The sequence below is a fragment of the Eriocheir sinensis genome, chromosome 9 (assembly GCF_024679095.1).
Source record: "Eriocheir sinensis breed Jianghai 21 chromosome 9, ASM2467909v1, whole genome shotgun sequence".
Classification (NCBI taxonomy): domain Eukaryota; kingdom Metazoa; phylum Arthropoda; class Malacostraca; order Decapoda; family Varunidae; genus Eriocheir; species Eriocheir sinensis.
In genome coordinates, this window is record NC_066517.1 from 20,933,262 (window position 1) to 20,949,132 (window position 15,871).

Below are 15,871 nucleotides of genomic sequence, written 5' to 3' on the forward strand. Positions count from 1 at the left end.
ATTAGCTTCATATCCATTCCCATGTTCCTTAACCCCCTGACTGTGGATTCCCTACAAGGAGACATCACCAAGCTACAGGAATGGAGCAAAAAGTGGCTGCTACAGTTCAATGAAGAAAAATGTAAAGTCATGCACCTTGTGAGGGGAAATCCAGGATATCAATACCACATGGGAAACACTCCATTATCCCCCACAGAGGCAGAGAAAGATCTGGGAGTAAGAGTTACCAGGCTACCAGTGAAAGCGAAATCCGTGCCAATTGCAGTGGACGGGTTAAAATATGGAGGTTCTGAGAAGACCCAAAAGTATGTATGAAAGAAAGGTAGTCAATGGTACTACACTAGTTTCCCCATTGTTTTCCCTAGCTTCCCAATAAAAGACATTACATTACTTAATTCATGAAAGATAAATCCAATACTAAGAATCCTTGCTACAAAATAATGTACAAGAAATGAGAAATCAAATAACTTCAGTATAACAGTAAGGAAAAAAAGGTCTCTGTGTAGACTAAATATGCTAACAAATATCAAAAGTCAGGAAAGTGGAACAGAGAAAACTTATACTAAAAATTATTCTCAAAATCTCATACAAAAAATAATCGTTAATAATCGTTTAACTTTAGAAAGACAATATACAGTACAGACTTCACTTGCCTTTTTTAACTCTAGAAAACTTAAGTCATCATCATCATCATCATCATTTCGTTAAACGTCCACTTTCACTCTTCCTGAACGGTTGGACGCTTTATGGCTCTCCTCCATTCTACTCTGTCTTCTGCCTGATGTTCATCCAACCCCATCAATGTCAATTACGTCTTCCTGTATACACCTTCTCCACGTTTTCCTAGGTCTACCAACAGGTCTCCTTCCTTCTATCTCTAATCTCTCCACATCTCCCAGCACTGTATCCCAACCTGCTCTCATTACATGTCCAAACCATCAGAGTCTTTCCCTTCTGAGCACTGTTTCCAGGTCCTCTACTCCACATCTGTTAGCTACATCTGCACTGGACACCCTATCATGCCCTATCTATCCCTATCTAGAAAGACTAAAGTACAGACAGCATCCTTCACTTCCCTTCATTTTAACTCTAGTAAGACTAATGCATAGGCAGCCTCCTTCACTTGCCTGTCACACTTGCTCCCGGTGTAGCCCGTCCGACAGTTGCAGACGTACTCAGCATAGCGGTCGGCCTGGCAAGTCTCGGCAAAGTTCTGTTTCCTGGATGGGCAGGCACACGGCTTGCAGGGGCCAAGGTCGGGGTTGCCATAGTAACCAGTGGCACATACCTCGCAGTTGGGGCCCATTGTGTTGTCTCTGCAGTTCTGGGTAGAGAGGAAAGGTTGGTCTGGCTGTAGGATAATTGTGAAACACGACATGCTATTCTTATTGTCCTGTTTTTAAGAATTACTGGAACATATGTTAGTTTATTTATGCCAATTAAAAGAACAAAAATGTATCTGCAGTTCTGGGTAAAGAGTAAATGTTGGTCTGTGTGTGATATTTGTGAAACTCAACATGCTCTTCATTTTGCAGCCTGTTTAACCCGATAGCAGTGACGGGCCAAATTTGTGGCTTTACTGTGTACCAGCGACGAGCCAAATTTTTGCCATGATATAAACCCCCTAAAATAGATGATGCATAAACTGATCACAAATGCGTTGATATATATCATGAAATGGTTTCCGCGAGTGATGATTTTTTCTCATATTTCTCGCTTAGAGGGGCCTTTAAGAAACATGATCCCCGCAGCTACCGGGTTAATTATTGGAGCATTTTTTGCCTGATTCATGACAGTTAAAGGAACAAACATGTATCTGCCAGTTCTGGGTTAGGAGAAAAGGTTCGTTTTATTGTAAGATCTTTGTGAAGCGAGACCACGGTTGCCAGATTATTGTACTCAGAGCCGCGTATTTCCCGGTTTCTGGCCCATAACTGTTGCCAAGAAGCACCAATAATTAACCATTTAGACGATAACCATATATGAAGGCAGTTATTTGGGTGATGAAAGCTGTTTTGGGGTCGGAAATCGGCAAACATAAGAGGCAGAGTACGACAATCTGGCAATGTTGAGCGAGACACGCCCGGCCCACCACACACCTGACACATGCCCGTCTCGGAGTTGCAGGTTTCTGAGCGTCCGTTACAATTGCAGCGTCGCGACTCCCCGACCAGGTCAATGATGATGGTGGACGTAATGTAGTTATCCTTGTACCAGCGATAATGACCTGCGGACCAAGGGAGGATTATTTCTATGTACTGTGGATGGTAATGATTTTCACTCTGTGGCATTTACTGTACATACTCACATTTTCCCATGATTTTCACTGTTTATTATATGTGCATACTTGGGTTGATGAATACGTAAATCCCCGTGTCATGTCTGTTCATAGTTGTCTATCTGGCTAACTGACCGACTGCCTTATATTTTAATCAAGGTTATAGTAAGAAAAGGAAGTGGTGCCTAATAATCCCACATACTAACTAACACATAAAGGTGACATTAAACATTTAAATTCAATCGATGAATGTGGAAACCCCCAAATTCTAAGATAGGAATAAGGCTTTGAATGAGTGGAAAATGCTGTTTTATTGTAACATTTAACATTTCATCCAAAGCTAAAAATGGAACATACCAACATTAGGGTTCTGGCAAGAGGTTCCTGAGTAGCTGGACGGACAGATGCATTGCTCCACAGCCACCGCCACCCGGGAGGACATTGGGGAGCCCTCCGCTGCTATATCCATGGTGACGTCTTGCAGCCTTGGAGAGAAAACACTGTAAGCCTCCTGCCCGTGCATGATACAAACTGAATGATCAAAAAGTCCACTGCAGGAGAGTAATACATATCCCAAAAGTGTTTATTCATCCAACAGATCACCACAAAATTTCTTAATGCCTCCTGAGTAGACCACAAAAAACACTATCACATCATCGGCAACTTCAACTCCTTGCAGATCGTTCGGTAACATGTCAAATGAAAAGAATTAGTAGTAGAAGTAAAAGAAGAAGAAGAAGAAATGGAAAATGAGTGAAATCTAACCTCAAAAAGAAAAAAAATAAGGAAAGTTGATCATACCTACTAGTGATTAAAATATTATCACTTTATGTATCAAGTTCATTCATTAAATCACAACAAAGATTCTTAGCCCGTTATCATAAGACACCTTCGTTTCTCACATTAACTATTTCTAAATGTTGAAGAGGGGGTCAGTCGAGTTCTAATAAGTGTTTCTTCTGGTTCAGTGTACAAAAGAAGGGTCAAACTACCACCAGGGACATAAAACTACTCCTGGAAATGCCCACAACTCCTATGAAAGCCTTGTCAAATTTGTGTTCTTGAGCGACAAAGTGTTTTATAATACGAACCTTAATGTCCTCTGAATAATGGTAACTAAAATATTATCATCCTATGTTTCAATATTTACAGGAAACCAGGTCAATGATGTGTGGTATATTGATAAAGCATTATTACAACTCCCGTGGTTAAAATTGTCAAGCCTTTAGTGCGAAAATTTACAGAATATTACAACCACTAAAGGAAAATTACTAACTCCCTTGAACATTCCCTTACGTGGCAGAGGTGGCATCCGAGGCGTGTGTGGCCCTGATGAGGATGTGCTGGATGTTCTGGAGGGCAATCATCATCATCTCCCGACTCAGGCGATTGGGCTCCCCCTTGAGGCGCCAGTAGTCCTCGTGTAGCCTGGGGAAAGGGGTCAAAGGGGGATGTTCATTAAATCACAACAAAGATTCATAGGTCGGAATTATAAAACACTTTCGCTTCCCACATTAAATATTTATAAAGGTCAAAGAGGGGGTCAGTTGGGTTCTAATGAGTGTTTCTTTAGGTTCAGTGTACAAAAGAAGGGTCAAACTACCACCAGGGACATAAAACTATACCTGGAAATGCTCTCAACTCCTACGAAAGCCTTGTCAAATTTGTGTTCTTAGGCTTCTCACATTAAATATTTATAAAGGTCAAAGAGGGGGTCAGTTGGGTTCTAATGAGTGTTTCTTTAGGTTCAGTGTACAAAAGAAGGGTCAAACTGCCACCAGGGACATAAAGAAACCCCCCCAAACTAAAACAACTCCAAGCAATTGTTTGTCTTGTTGTCTTGTTAAAACAAAATGTTTTTATTTTTTATAATTTTTTTTGGGTTTGAAAAGAAAAAAGGTGTAGTGTAATGTGTAACTTGTTATTCATATTCATGTAACACTTTATAATATAATTAACAATGGGGGGGATCAAAACTATATAAAATCAAAAAAAAAAAAAAAAATGTTCCTGATCTATGTAACACCCAAACTTAATAATTCACACAGAAGACAACCCAAAGCCAAAATGTTACAAAAAAAAAAAAAAAAGGGAAAGAATAACGTTGCCAGATTGTTGTACTCAGCCGCTTGTATTTCCCGACTTCCTACCCAAAACTGTCTTCTGGGCTCCAATAACGAAACTCATTTATAGTTATCGTTAAAAGAGTTAGATCCTGATGTTTCTTGGCAATAGTTAGGCATCAGAAACCGGTAAATACTATGCTCTGAGTACGACAATCTGGCAACGGTGGGAAAGAAAATGAAAAGAAAAAAAATGTGTACTGACTTCACTTCGTATTGGCCATCAGGTGCCACGGAGGGCGGGTAGTACTCCAGGACCAGCTGCCAGTTGCCTTGGAGCGAGATGAGAGGATACGTCTGCAAGATCTGCTCCGGGAACCTCCTCCTCCCCCCTCTGCTCTGTGTCCTGAACCTTAGGTAACCATTGTAGGACTTGACCTGTAACAGAATGATGCAAGTTAATCATTATCATTAAATCCTGCATGATTGTATGATGACATGAAATTATAAAGTAAAGAAATGATTAAAAGTAAATCCTGAACCTTACTAACCATTGTATGACGCCCTGGAGAGTGATTATGTGAACTGAAGAATGGAAATTTGATCAGGTAGGGTCAATATCACTTAAATAATGATGATATTGGAAGTAAAAAACAAGACAAGTTGAATGTTACCCAGCACTGGATGGAAGTAATGCATTGGTTTGATTCCAGTGCTGGGTAACATTCATGATATCAGTGTTGAATCATACATGATTATCAGTATCATAGCTCCTACGATATACAATAGGAATAACATGTTCTACCTGCAGATTTCACCTGGTCAATTATACCTCTCTCTCTCACCCACCTTGTCCCTCATGAACTCCCTGGGCAGCTGCCAGTACAGCGGGGCATCAAAAGGCAGAGACGACACAATGGAAACGTTTCCCTCTGTCCCCGGGATGACATGAAGCTGGTTGGTCACGTTGAGGTTCGTCTCGCCTGACCCAAAGCTGAGAATCCTCTCCCCAGGCAGTGCTAACTGTAAGAAGCAGGTCAGAGAGGTCACAGGATGCCCAATGTGCGAGGAGGTGAAGGCCCAATGATGACAAAGGTGTCCAGGGTGAAAAGTCATTTATAAGATCATTAGGATAATCTAATCATCTTTTTATAAAATAATTATGGACTGATTTGACTCCTTAATACTGACTAAACATTGTGGATAGGCATTTCATATGGAGGTCTTGTTAAAACTTCATTCTTGGACATGATGGATACTTATCATTGCTTGATAAACCTTTCCATTTGAAAAAGTAACACAAGCTGAAACAAATAGGCATGTATGATGTTAGGCACTTCCTGAAAAAAAGCAAATATACAAACAGCAGACAGAACAGAAATACACACGCTGAAGTAAATACTTTTGCACTTAAGGACACACACACACACACACACACACGAAAAGAAGAATATAAGAAAGTTGGAAAGAGTACAGAGAATGGCAACTAAGATGGTACCGGAACTTAGGGATCGGACTTACAAGGAGAGACTCAATAGCATGGGGCTCACAACCCTGGAGAGAAGAAGAAAAAGAGGAGACCTGATAGCGGTGTACAGGGTGGCGAGTGGGGTGGAGAATCTGGACAGAGAGGACCTGTATGTGTGGAGCGAGAGAGAAACAAGAGGACATGGGAAGAAACTGAGGGCGACCACGTGTAGGCGAGATGTGAAAAAGTTTAGCATCCCAAACAGAAGCATTGAGCTGTGGAATGGACTGGAGGAGGAGGTGGTTTGTGCAAGAAACATTCATGATTTTAAGGAAAAGTTGGATAAGAGAGGATATGGAGACGGGACAGCGCGAGTGTAGCTCTTTTCCCGTATGTCACAACCAGGCAAATACAACTAGGTAAATACACACACACACACGGGAGGAGACGGGACTATTAGAGCTTAGCTTGGGCCCGGTAGACTACAAATAGGTAAATACACACACACACACAGACACACACATAAATACACACACACACACATAAACACACACACACACACACACACACACACACACATACTTGAAAAAAATAAAAAGCCACAATTAAAGCTCACGTCCCTTTCAACACAACAAATTTTAGAAACAAAAACTAAGCAGCAGTAAACAGCAACATTCACTGGCTTGAGCAACACCTGAATGGGGAGAAAAAATAATCACAGGAGAAAGAAAATAAGCGGGTTACAAAAAATGCATATACAAAAAAATGGAAAAATAGGATAAAACAGTAACATTGGGAAGAAAAATAGTGGATAAAACAGAAGCAAAGGTGTGGCTTGAGAGTCTGCTGCAGTAATTACATTGATATAACATATCTCCTGGGTGTTCCAAGGGCGGATTACGACTATAGGTGGACGAACTGGCCGCTCTCCTGACACTGGCCGACGGTACTCCACGGTCAGTACCCGGGGCTTCAACATGCGCAGCTGTAAAGGGGTGGTGATGGTGGTGGTGGCGGTGGTGGAGGGAAGGACAGGGGTGAGGTGGGTGGGTGTGGCACTGAGACAGGGTGGGATAAAGTAGATGACATGGAGTGGCATGGGTGGGAATGATACATCTGTGAAGGGATGTGGCCGGGTGAGAGATGATGGGAACATGCTGGAGATGGGATATGGTGGAGTGAGATTGTGAAGTTAACTGATGTGAGTGTTTGGGGTTTGGTTTACTTTGTTATTCAGTGCAGGTGACTTGCCTTGTTGTGTGAAAGCAATGAGGAACAATTGGGGCTGAGAAATAGTAATGGTTGATGGACCTTGCAACTTGCACAGTAAGGATTTAATTTGGTCCATAGGTAGTGTAGAAAGTTATAAGGAAACACCATTACTCCCATAAACAGGCAGGGCAATAATTACTGACTAGGTGGCGTGTAGAAATACATCCATGATGCATGCGGAGGAAGCAAATTTTATTTCCAATATGCTTTTCAGCTCCATATGGGATTAAGCAAAAAGATGTCAGTGTTTGAATTTAAAAATGAAAGATTGTCATTCCAGAGAAATAAGTATATGGAAAACTGAAACCCACAGACAAAATAAAAGAACAGAAAAGTTTCAATTATAACCAATTAATGCTGATGCCTTTTATGCAATATAGTTTTGATGCCCATGAGTGCCTTTATGAAGCTTTACTGAACAACTCACTCTATGTGTGAAGCAAACCAAGCACCAATACTTAGGCCGTCAGCAGACTGAGTGATGCAGGATTTTGGGGGCAATTGATCTCTAAGCAACGAGGCTTAAGTGTAAGGAACCACAAGTAAAGGTGTATGTGTACTAGTGATCTACTTCTACTGTTAGAGCAAGTAAACCAGCAACCTGGGGAACAAGATGCTACAAATGCCCCAGCTACCCCCCCTCCACCTTCCCCTTGCCCCTCCCTCTCCCCCCTTCCCTTCCCCTCTCCCTGGAGTTTGCCGTACCTGAGACCACGTGAGGTCAGCCTGAGTGCACTGGTTGGTCCTCCTGAAGCAGTAGCAACTCGTGCACCCCGAAAGGTTGTCTACCGAAAGGCCAAATGTCCCACTGATACACTTACCACACCTGCGCCCCACCACATTGGCCTGCAACACAGAAAATGAAGGGTCAGTTGGAATGAATACTGAGATAAAAAGATGACATGTAATACAAATTCTCTTTCAAGTCTGTCTCCTGGTAAAATGTGTGTTTGATTACAGTATCCGCACATTTTGTTTGATCTGTTACACATGTGAATTACTGATGACATGTAACCCTGAGATTTGAGCACATGAGGTAATACTGTTTTCAGGTCTTTCTTGCAATTAATTCCTAGTTTGTAGAAACATATTTCATTAAAAGTATCTAATGTGTACTTATTACACAAATAACTGATATGATAGCGCAAGAAACATCAGAGCATTTGTAGCTCACATTCACCCATCAAGTGAATGTTGATAACACATCAACCTGATACGAAAATACAAGAGCCTCACCTTGCATGGGCACTGTCCACGCTCATCACACTGGCATCGCCCTTTCCTGTCACAGTTGCGGGGGTTGGTGCCGGGGATGGAGCACCTGCACGGGCTGCACACCGGGAACCCATAGAAGCCGTAGCTGCACCGGCCGCAGTGCTCACCCTCATAGCCCTCCTTGCACACACACTGGCCTGTGCGTGCATCACACTGGCGATTCAAAGCTCCAACGCCTGAGCAATTGCAGGGCTGAAAGTATGAAGTGCATGCTCATAAATTTGTCTGCAACATTCTATTTAGTACTTGTGTCAAAAAAAAAAAAAAAAAAAAAAAAAAAAAAAAAAAAAATGGAGGGTACTGTCACTAATTTGTACATCTGGTTCCAATTAGTACTCCTATCAGAAAAAAGCATGGAGGGTGTGTTCAGCACTTTGTACGCATCATTTCCAATTAACCCTTGAAAACTTTCCTACAGATCCCTGGGGGTTCATGGGCCTCAGCAAGAGACCCTTTCCACTAATAATTACTAATACACTATAAAAAATAGCAAAGTTGTTACTAATTCACTGGTGATATAGGATAGTACCATTTCTGCAGTGAGTTAGATTTTGCAGCAATACAAACTCATCTGTGGTGGCTGGTTACTTGCTCATCAAGCAACAATCCGTTATGCTCAGTTAGGTTAGTGGTGGAGTGCTGGTTTTGTAAATAGTTCTTAATTGTAAATATCTTAATAATCATTCAAATATGTACTTAAAAATACATATTCATCGCTATTTTCACACCTGTTTCTATCTTTACACTCTTTCCTAAGGGTTTCTGTGAGGTCTGAAGCAAAACACAACAGTACTTTGCAGGCAGGATGCGAGATCTGGGCTCGTCAATACAACCTAACCTGGCATTACACATGTTGGATAGAGATCGCAGCTTCACGATCCTTCCCAGCCCTGTCCTCACCTTGCAGCCCCTGGAGGCGTGGTACTCCCAGGAGCCGGGGGAGCACCTCTCGCAGCGGTCGCCCTCAGTGTTCGGGGGGCAGATGCAGCGGCCGGAGTTGGGGTCACAGAAGCGGCCTGGGGTGCCACACGGGTCACAGCCTGCACAGGGGAAGATGCGTTATCCTGTGCCATCATTCTTCAGCGAGGCAACACAAACTACAAAATGCAAACTAAATCCACCCACAGAAGGCAGAGGCAACTTAAACGTGGAGACAGACACATACGTACACCATCAATATAAAAACGCGCCATGTTGGTCAGTACCGCTTCGAGCTTTCCTCCGAATCAGCGCTGCCAGAATCTTGAACTTACATATTATCGTACACAGAATGAATGTTTCGGTTTCTGAACATAATTACTCCCCCCGCACACATAGCGATATCTAATTTACTTTAATGTGTGCCCTTCATAAAGAAACGAGTTAGTGCGGGTAAGTCAACGTTCCTGAAAATTTATGCATTCTATCGCGAGGCCTGCAGAGAGCCAAACCATCGCATTTTGAGGTAGTTATCGCACATTCCTTTGAAGGCGGTCAGTTTAAATCAGGACAGAGGAAATCTGCACATTCTTAAGAGACTCATATCGAAGATTTTTTCAAAGTCGAGTCGACACCAAGGACAAAACTGGGAGAACCAACAGATATTAATACATCATAAACAGTTCGTCTACGGAGGTAACTTTGTATCATTACTACATAACCTACTGCATGAGATAGCTGTGACGCGCCAGCAAAACAAATAAGGAAAAATAAGATGTGTAATTTAAGTTTGGTATAGAATATGAGACAAAAGGAAGAGACGTACGCGGGTCTATTCTACATAATCCTTTTTACATAGTGTGTGAGATATGTATAACGTGCAGGTAAAATTCGTAATATATAATAAAATGTGAGGCTAAGTTAGGTCTAAAACAATATGAGTCAAAACGAAGAATCGCGGGTCTTTACTACATAACCATCGCTCTATATGCTTAAGTAGTACCGCTACCAGTCCCAGAACAGTTTTAGTCCCCTCTCATCTCCCTCCTTTCCTTCGTCCCACTCCCTTCTTCAGGCACCACCACCCACAGGCACGAGGGACTCACGTTTGCATCCCTGCGCCGAGAAGCCCCAGTAGCCGGGCAGGCAGGCGTCACACCGGGGCCCCCCGACGCCCGGCCTGCAGCGGCACTGGCCCGTGGCGTCATCACACTGGGGGCTGATGCTGCCGCGGCGGTCACAGTCGCACGGGCGGCATCCAGTACCCGTAGAGAGACCCCAGAAGCTAGGCTGGAACATGAAGGTCCTCTTACTCATGATGGAGACAAATAAATGGACTTGGGCAGGACATATTTATAGAACAGATTAAAAAATGGACAACCAGAGTAATAGAATGGCAACCCAGGACTGTAGAAGGGCCGATAGAGAACCAGGTAGAGAGGTGGAACTAGATTTGCAGAAGGATGAAGCACAAAAAAGCAGGAGATCGTTAGGAATGATTTTTGTGGATGATGATGATGAACACACACACACACACACACACACACACACACACACACACACACACACACACACACACACACACACAACACATCTCCTAAGCTTGCAAATACTAATCCACCCTCTCAGAGCAGGAGATCGTTAGGAATGATTTTTGTGGATGATGATGATGAACACACACACACACACACACACACACACACAACACATCTCCTAAGCTTGCAGATACTAATCCACCCTCTCAGAGCGTGTTATAAGCAGCATTACTTTATCACTTAACATGAACTGACCGCATAATGCCTCGACCGGCGATCTCGCGGCCATAAAACCTGTTCTCGCTCACTCTCGGCGGTGAGGAACAATAATCAGATAGTGTGAGTGACGGGAAGGGGGAGGGGGGGGGGGGAGAGAGAGAGAGAGAGAGAGAGAGAGAGAGAGAGAGAGAGAGAGAGAGCTGATACCGCGAGGAAGAGTGCGCGGGGCTGGAGAGTACACGATAAAAACGAAATGATTGGCAAAAAGCGAGAGGGTGGATAGGGAAGGAATGTGCGATGGGAGGTGTTGGGGGACAGGAGAAATGAAAAAAAAAAGTTAATGGAAAGAACGGGGAATGAGATAAGCGATCAGAAGAGGCGATGGAAAAAAATAAAGGCATACAAGAAAAGTTCAAGAAGAGAAGAGAAGAGAAAAAAACAATCAACATATATCTTAAGACAGCAGGGGAAAAACTAACAATCCATGACAATAAAACTTAAACAAGACTATCATTATAAAGAGAAAATGAGAGAATAAAAAAAAGAACATCTCGAGTTACGACAAAATAAAGGGAGACAGTTATAGCGAATCTCAAACCCTTAGCGTTCATCTATTATCAAAACAAAAACAAAAATTCAATACCAAGGAATGGATGATTTGACCAAAACATGAATACTTAATCAGTGGGAAAATAGACAAAATAAAAAAAAGAGGAGAAAATCTATCAACATATCTCAACAGGGGAAGAACTGACAATCCATGACAATAAAACTTAAACACGACTATCACAAAAAAAAGACAAAATAAAAGGAGAAAATCTATCAACATATCTCAACAGGGGAAAAACTGACAATCCATGACAATAAAACTTAAACACGACTATCACAAAAAAAAAGAGAAAAGAACCACAACATGAACAGGAGCAACTTATTCTACGGGTACATAGACAAAATAAAAGGAGAAAATCTATCAACATATCTCAACAGGGGAAGAACTGACGATCCATGACAATAAAACATAAATATGCCTATCAGAAGACTGTCAGCTGACCCTTACCCGGCAGGAGTCACAGGCCCGCCCCGCCACGTTGTTCTTGCACAGACACTGGCCGCTCACGATGTCACAAGTGGCGCTGGTTGACCCCCGCTCGTCACACCCACACCCTGCGGCAGATAGAGAGGGAGAAAATTAGTTGAATGACTCTCAAAACATATGAGTACATTTTATTCATGGTTTTCGATGTTTTAATCTACGAAAGAAACATAAATGAGAGTATGGTTGAAGGAAAACACTGAGGAGACATAGAACACATATAAAAAGTCCAGTACATCATGACTGCATAGGAAAAAATCATCTCAGAAAAGGAAAAAAATAGCGCCTTCCTCATACTACATTTCTTTCTCCGTACTATTTATATTTTCGGGAATTAGTATGAAGACACCTCTAAACTATCTTATATCCGCATTCTTGCTGGCATACTATTAAAATAAGCTCTGCGGGAATTTTTTGTACATCTCTTGTTTAACTACTGGTCCGCCCTCTGCCATGAAAAGACATACCTTAACCCCTTGGATGCGGATTTCCTACAAAAAGACATCACCAAGCTACAGGAGTGGAGCAAAAAGTGGCTGCTACAATTCAATGAAGAAAAATATAAGTATCAATACCACATGGGAATCGCTCCACAATCCACCACAGAGGCAGAGAAAGACCTGGGAGCATATGTTACCAGGCTACCAGTGAAGGCGAAATCCGTGTCAATCGCAGCGGACGGGTTAAAGGATGTCCTGTATATGTGTTTCTTGTGTTTAATGGAGCATAAACCGATGTAGTGTTGTGTTGAGCAAAGTGGTGTGAGTGTAAGAGCGACAGGGATGAGGACGAAACATAAGAGCAACATATATATACACAGTGGAGCAGTATACATGTCAGACACACACACACACACACACACACACACACACACACACAAATAAAAATATCATACCAACAAAGAACAAATTAAATGAAAAAAATATCACTGCATTAATAAACAACAGCAAACAAACCACAACACACACGTAGACACAAAAACAAGACACCCAACAACAACAGAACGATAACTCTCGACGGAATAGAAACAAAAGAAAGACAAAAACACACAAAAAAACTCAATCTCCAGCGTCAGCATCAAGAGAGCAGCGAGCAGGGATGAGTTTACACGCCTTGCTGAGCCCTCAAGTCCCCGCCTGACCCCCGCTGCCCCAAGGAGATAACGCTGACGAGACATTTATAGCCCGCGAGATATATAGGAGAGCACTCGGGCTGCCCACTCGAGGCATAATGGCCCCCTTGTCACACAGCAGGGCAGGTATGTAAGAGGGACAAGAAATTACCGACGCATCAAGATAATTCGGGCTGGTAAAGAGGAACGGGTGAAGAAGACCACTCGTTGCCCCCCCACCCACCCCCCAGACACACATACCCCTGAGGAAAACTAGAGATTCGTCCTCAGATCAACAAACATTAACTCGCGTGGCTATACATGAACTGCCTACACCCCAAGATAATTCGGGCGGGTAAAGAGGAGTGAGTGAAGAGGACCGCTCGTTGCCCCCCACCCCTCCCCCCAGTACCTCTGAGGAACGCTAGACAAGTGCTCTGAGTCCTTGATCACCACCTTTACGTCCCTGGAGAAGAAATTACCGACGCATCACGATACTTCGGGTTTGTAAAGAGAACAAGGTGAAGAGGACATCTCGCTCCCCTCCCCCCGCAACCCTGAGGAACGCTAGACAAGTGCTCCGAGTCCTTGATCACCCCCTTTACATCCCTGGACAAGAAATTACTGAAGCACCAAAATAGTTCGGGTTTGTAAGAACAAGGTGAAGAGGACATCTCACTCCCCTTCCCCCAGTACCTCTGAGGAACGCTAGACAAGTGCTCCGAGGCCTTACATCACAACTTTTACTCCCGTCGCTATACAGGAACCTTTCTGGACAATGAACTGCCGACACCTCAAGATAATTCGAATTCGTAAAGAGGACAGGGCAAAGGGAAGAACCTGCCGTTGCCCTCCCAATCCCCCAAAAACACTCCAAAGAAAGCGCTAGGTAAATGTGTAGATAAGCTACGCGTCTTTATTTTGTGTCTCTTTTCCCAGACTTACACAGAACCATTAATATACCTATAAAACGTTTTAGTCTAATGTGACGGACAAAGTTCAGGTCAGGTTTGGTGAAGTCAGATTAGGTTAGAACAGTGGATTTACGAGGAAAATTAGCGGCGTAACTTCACTATTTTCACTATTTTTTTTATAGTCCTCCTCACTCACTGGTAAACAAACATTATTACTCGCGTCGCTATACAGAAACAGCCGACATCCCGAGATAATTCAGGGCTGGTAAAGAGGACAGGGTGAGCTAGGAGAACCACTCGACCCGTTCCTCCCCCCACATACCTGAGGAAAGCTAGACAAGTCCTCCGTGTCCTTGATCACCACCTTTACGTCCCTGGACAAGAAATTACCGGAGCATCATCACCATTCGGGTTTGTAAAGAGAACAGGGCGAAAAGGACATCTTGCTCCCCTACCCTCCCCTCCTCCCCGAACTTCTGAGAAAAACTAGACAAGTGTTCCAAGTCCTTATATCACAACTTTTACTGCCGACACCTCAAGATAATTCGGGTTCGTAAAGAGGATAGGGCAAAGGGAGCCTCTCGTTGCCATCCCCCTCCTCCAAACACTCCCGAGGAAAGCTAGGCAAGTCCTCCACGCCCTTAGATCACCGGCTTTCCAAACGTCGCTATACAGGAACCTTTCTGGACAAGGAACTAACGACACCCCAAGATAATTCGGCTTTGTAAAGAGGACAGGGAGAAGAGGACCTATAGTGGCTCTGAGGAACGCCAGATAAGTCCTCCTCGCCCTCGCATCACCAGCATCTTTATTTACGGCGACAGACAGACAGAAAAAAAAAGAAAGAAAGAAAGAAAAAAAAGTTCCAGGACACGTGACGGCGGCAGGTTACGCGGTTCAGGTGCACACCACTACACAGGAAAAAGAGGAACGTACTGAGGTGCTCGATACTGAGGAACGACACATAAATTCACCTCCTTGTTCCTCCTTTCCATTTCCACTCGCTCAGTTAACCAGCATCTTCACTCTCTCATCCCTCACGCTGGTAATCCCTGGAACGATCTTCCTTCATCTGTATTTCCTCCTGCCTACGACTTGAACTCATTCAGAGGAAGGTATCAGGACACCTCTTCTCACGTAATTGACAGCTCTTTCGGCCACCTCCTCGGATTCTTTACAGGAGCAGCGAGTAGCGGGCTTTATTTATTGTTGTTTCCTTTTCTGTGCCTTTGTGCTGTCTCTGCTGTAAAAAAAAAAAAAAATAAATAACTCACCTCTCCATTCCTTTGTTCACGGGGATACAGAACCGTTCCTGGGCACGTAACAAGGGCGTAGGCTGAGGGGTGAAGGGGTGAGGGGGTGCAGGTTCACATCCCTTCTCCACATCAGCAGAAAAAAAAACATATAAGCACAAACTCATGTCCATACACTGTAGATACTGATGACGATAATATTCGGCGTTTTAATATTAGCAGCAAACCATCTAATTCAAACGTTCGTAAATACAGTGTTCTAACTAATCTCAAAGTCATGGTTAATTCATTCAGTCCATCACTAGTCCATCCAATACTAATACTGATGTCGATGTTGTTCATTGTCTAAATAACAGCAACAAATGATTCAATCTAGAGGTTCACAAATTGTTATACCTCATCTCAAACGCATAGTCAAATCACTCAGACTCGTTCTCCCTGCGGTGTTCCCAAGATGCGCCCCCCCCCCTCC

General features: G+C 43.2%; 1 protein-coding gene across 4 annotated transcripts in view; it reads right to left on the bottom strand.

Annotated features, from left to right (window-relative positions):
* The window catches only part of LOC126996126 (laminin subunit alpha-1-like), a 213,020-nt gene that overhangs the window by 20,127 nt on the left and 177,022 nt on the right, over positions 1-15,871 (bottom strand). For 3 of the 4 annotated variants that reach the window (XM_050856331.1, XM_050856330.1, XM_050856333.1), the window contains exons 23-34: positions 12,086-12,192; positions 10,381-10,564; positions 9,257-9,396; positions 8,318-8,548; positions 7,787-7,927; positions 6,669-6,794; positions 5,191-5,364; positions 4,607-4,779; positions 3,575-3,706; positions 2,636-2,763; positions 2,100-2,227; positions 1,128-1,324 (exon numbers count right to left, since the gene is read on the bottom strand). In XM_050856331.1, the coding sequence (XP_050712288.1) occupies positions 1,128-1,324; positions 2,100-2,227; positions 2,636-2,763; positions 3,575-3,706; positions 4,607-4,779; positions 5,191-5,364; positions 6,669-6,794; positions 7,787-7,927; positions 8,318-8,548; positions 9,257-9,396; positions 10,381-10,564; positions 12,086-12,192 (1,861 nt within the window). The remainder of the gene's footprint in view (positions 1-1,127; positions 1,325-2,099; positions 2,228-2,635; positions 2,764-3,574; positions 3,707-4,606; positions 4,780-5,190; positions 5,365-6,668; positions 6,795-7,786; positions 7,928-8,317; positions 8,549-9,256; positions 9,397-10,380; positions 10,565-12,085; positions 12,193-15,871) is intronic. The other variant, XM_050856332.1, reaches the window with a different exon arrangement.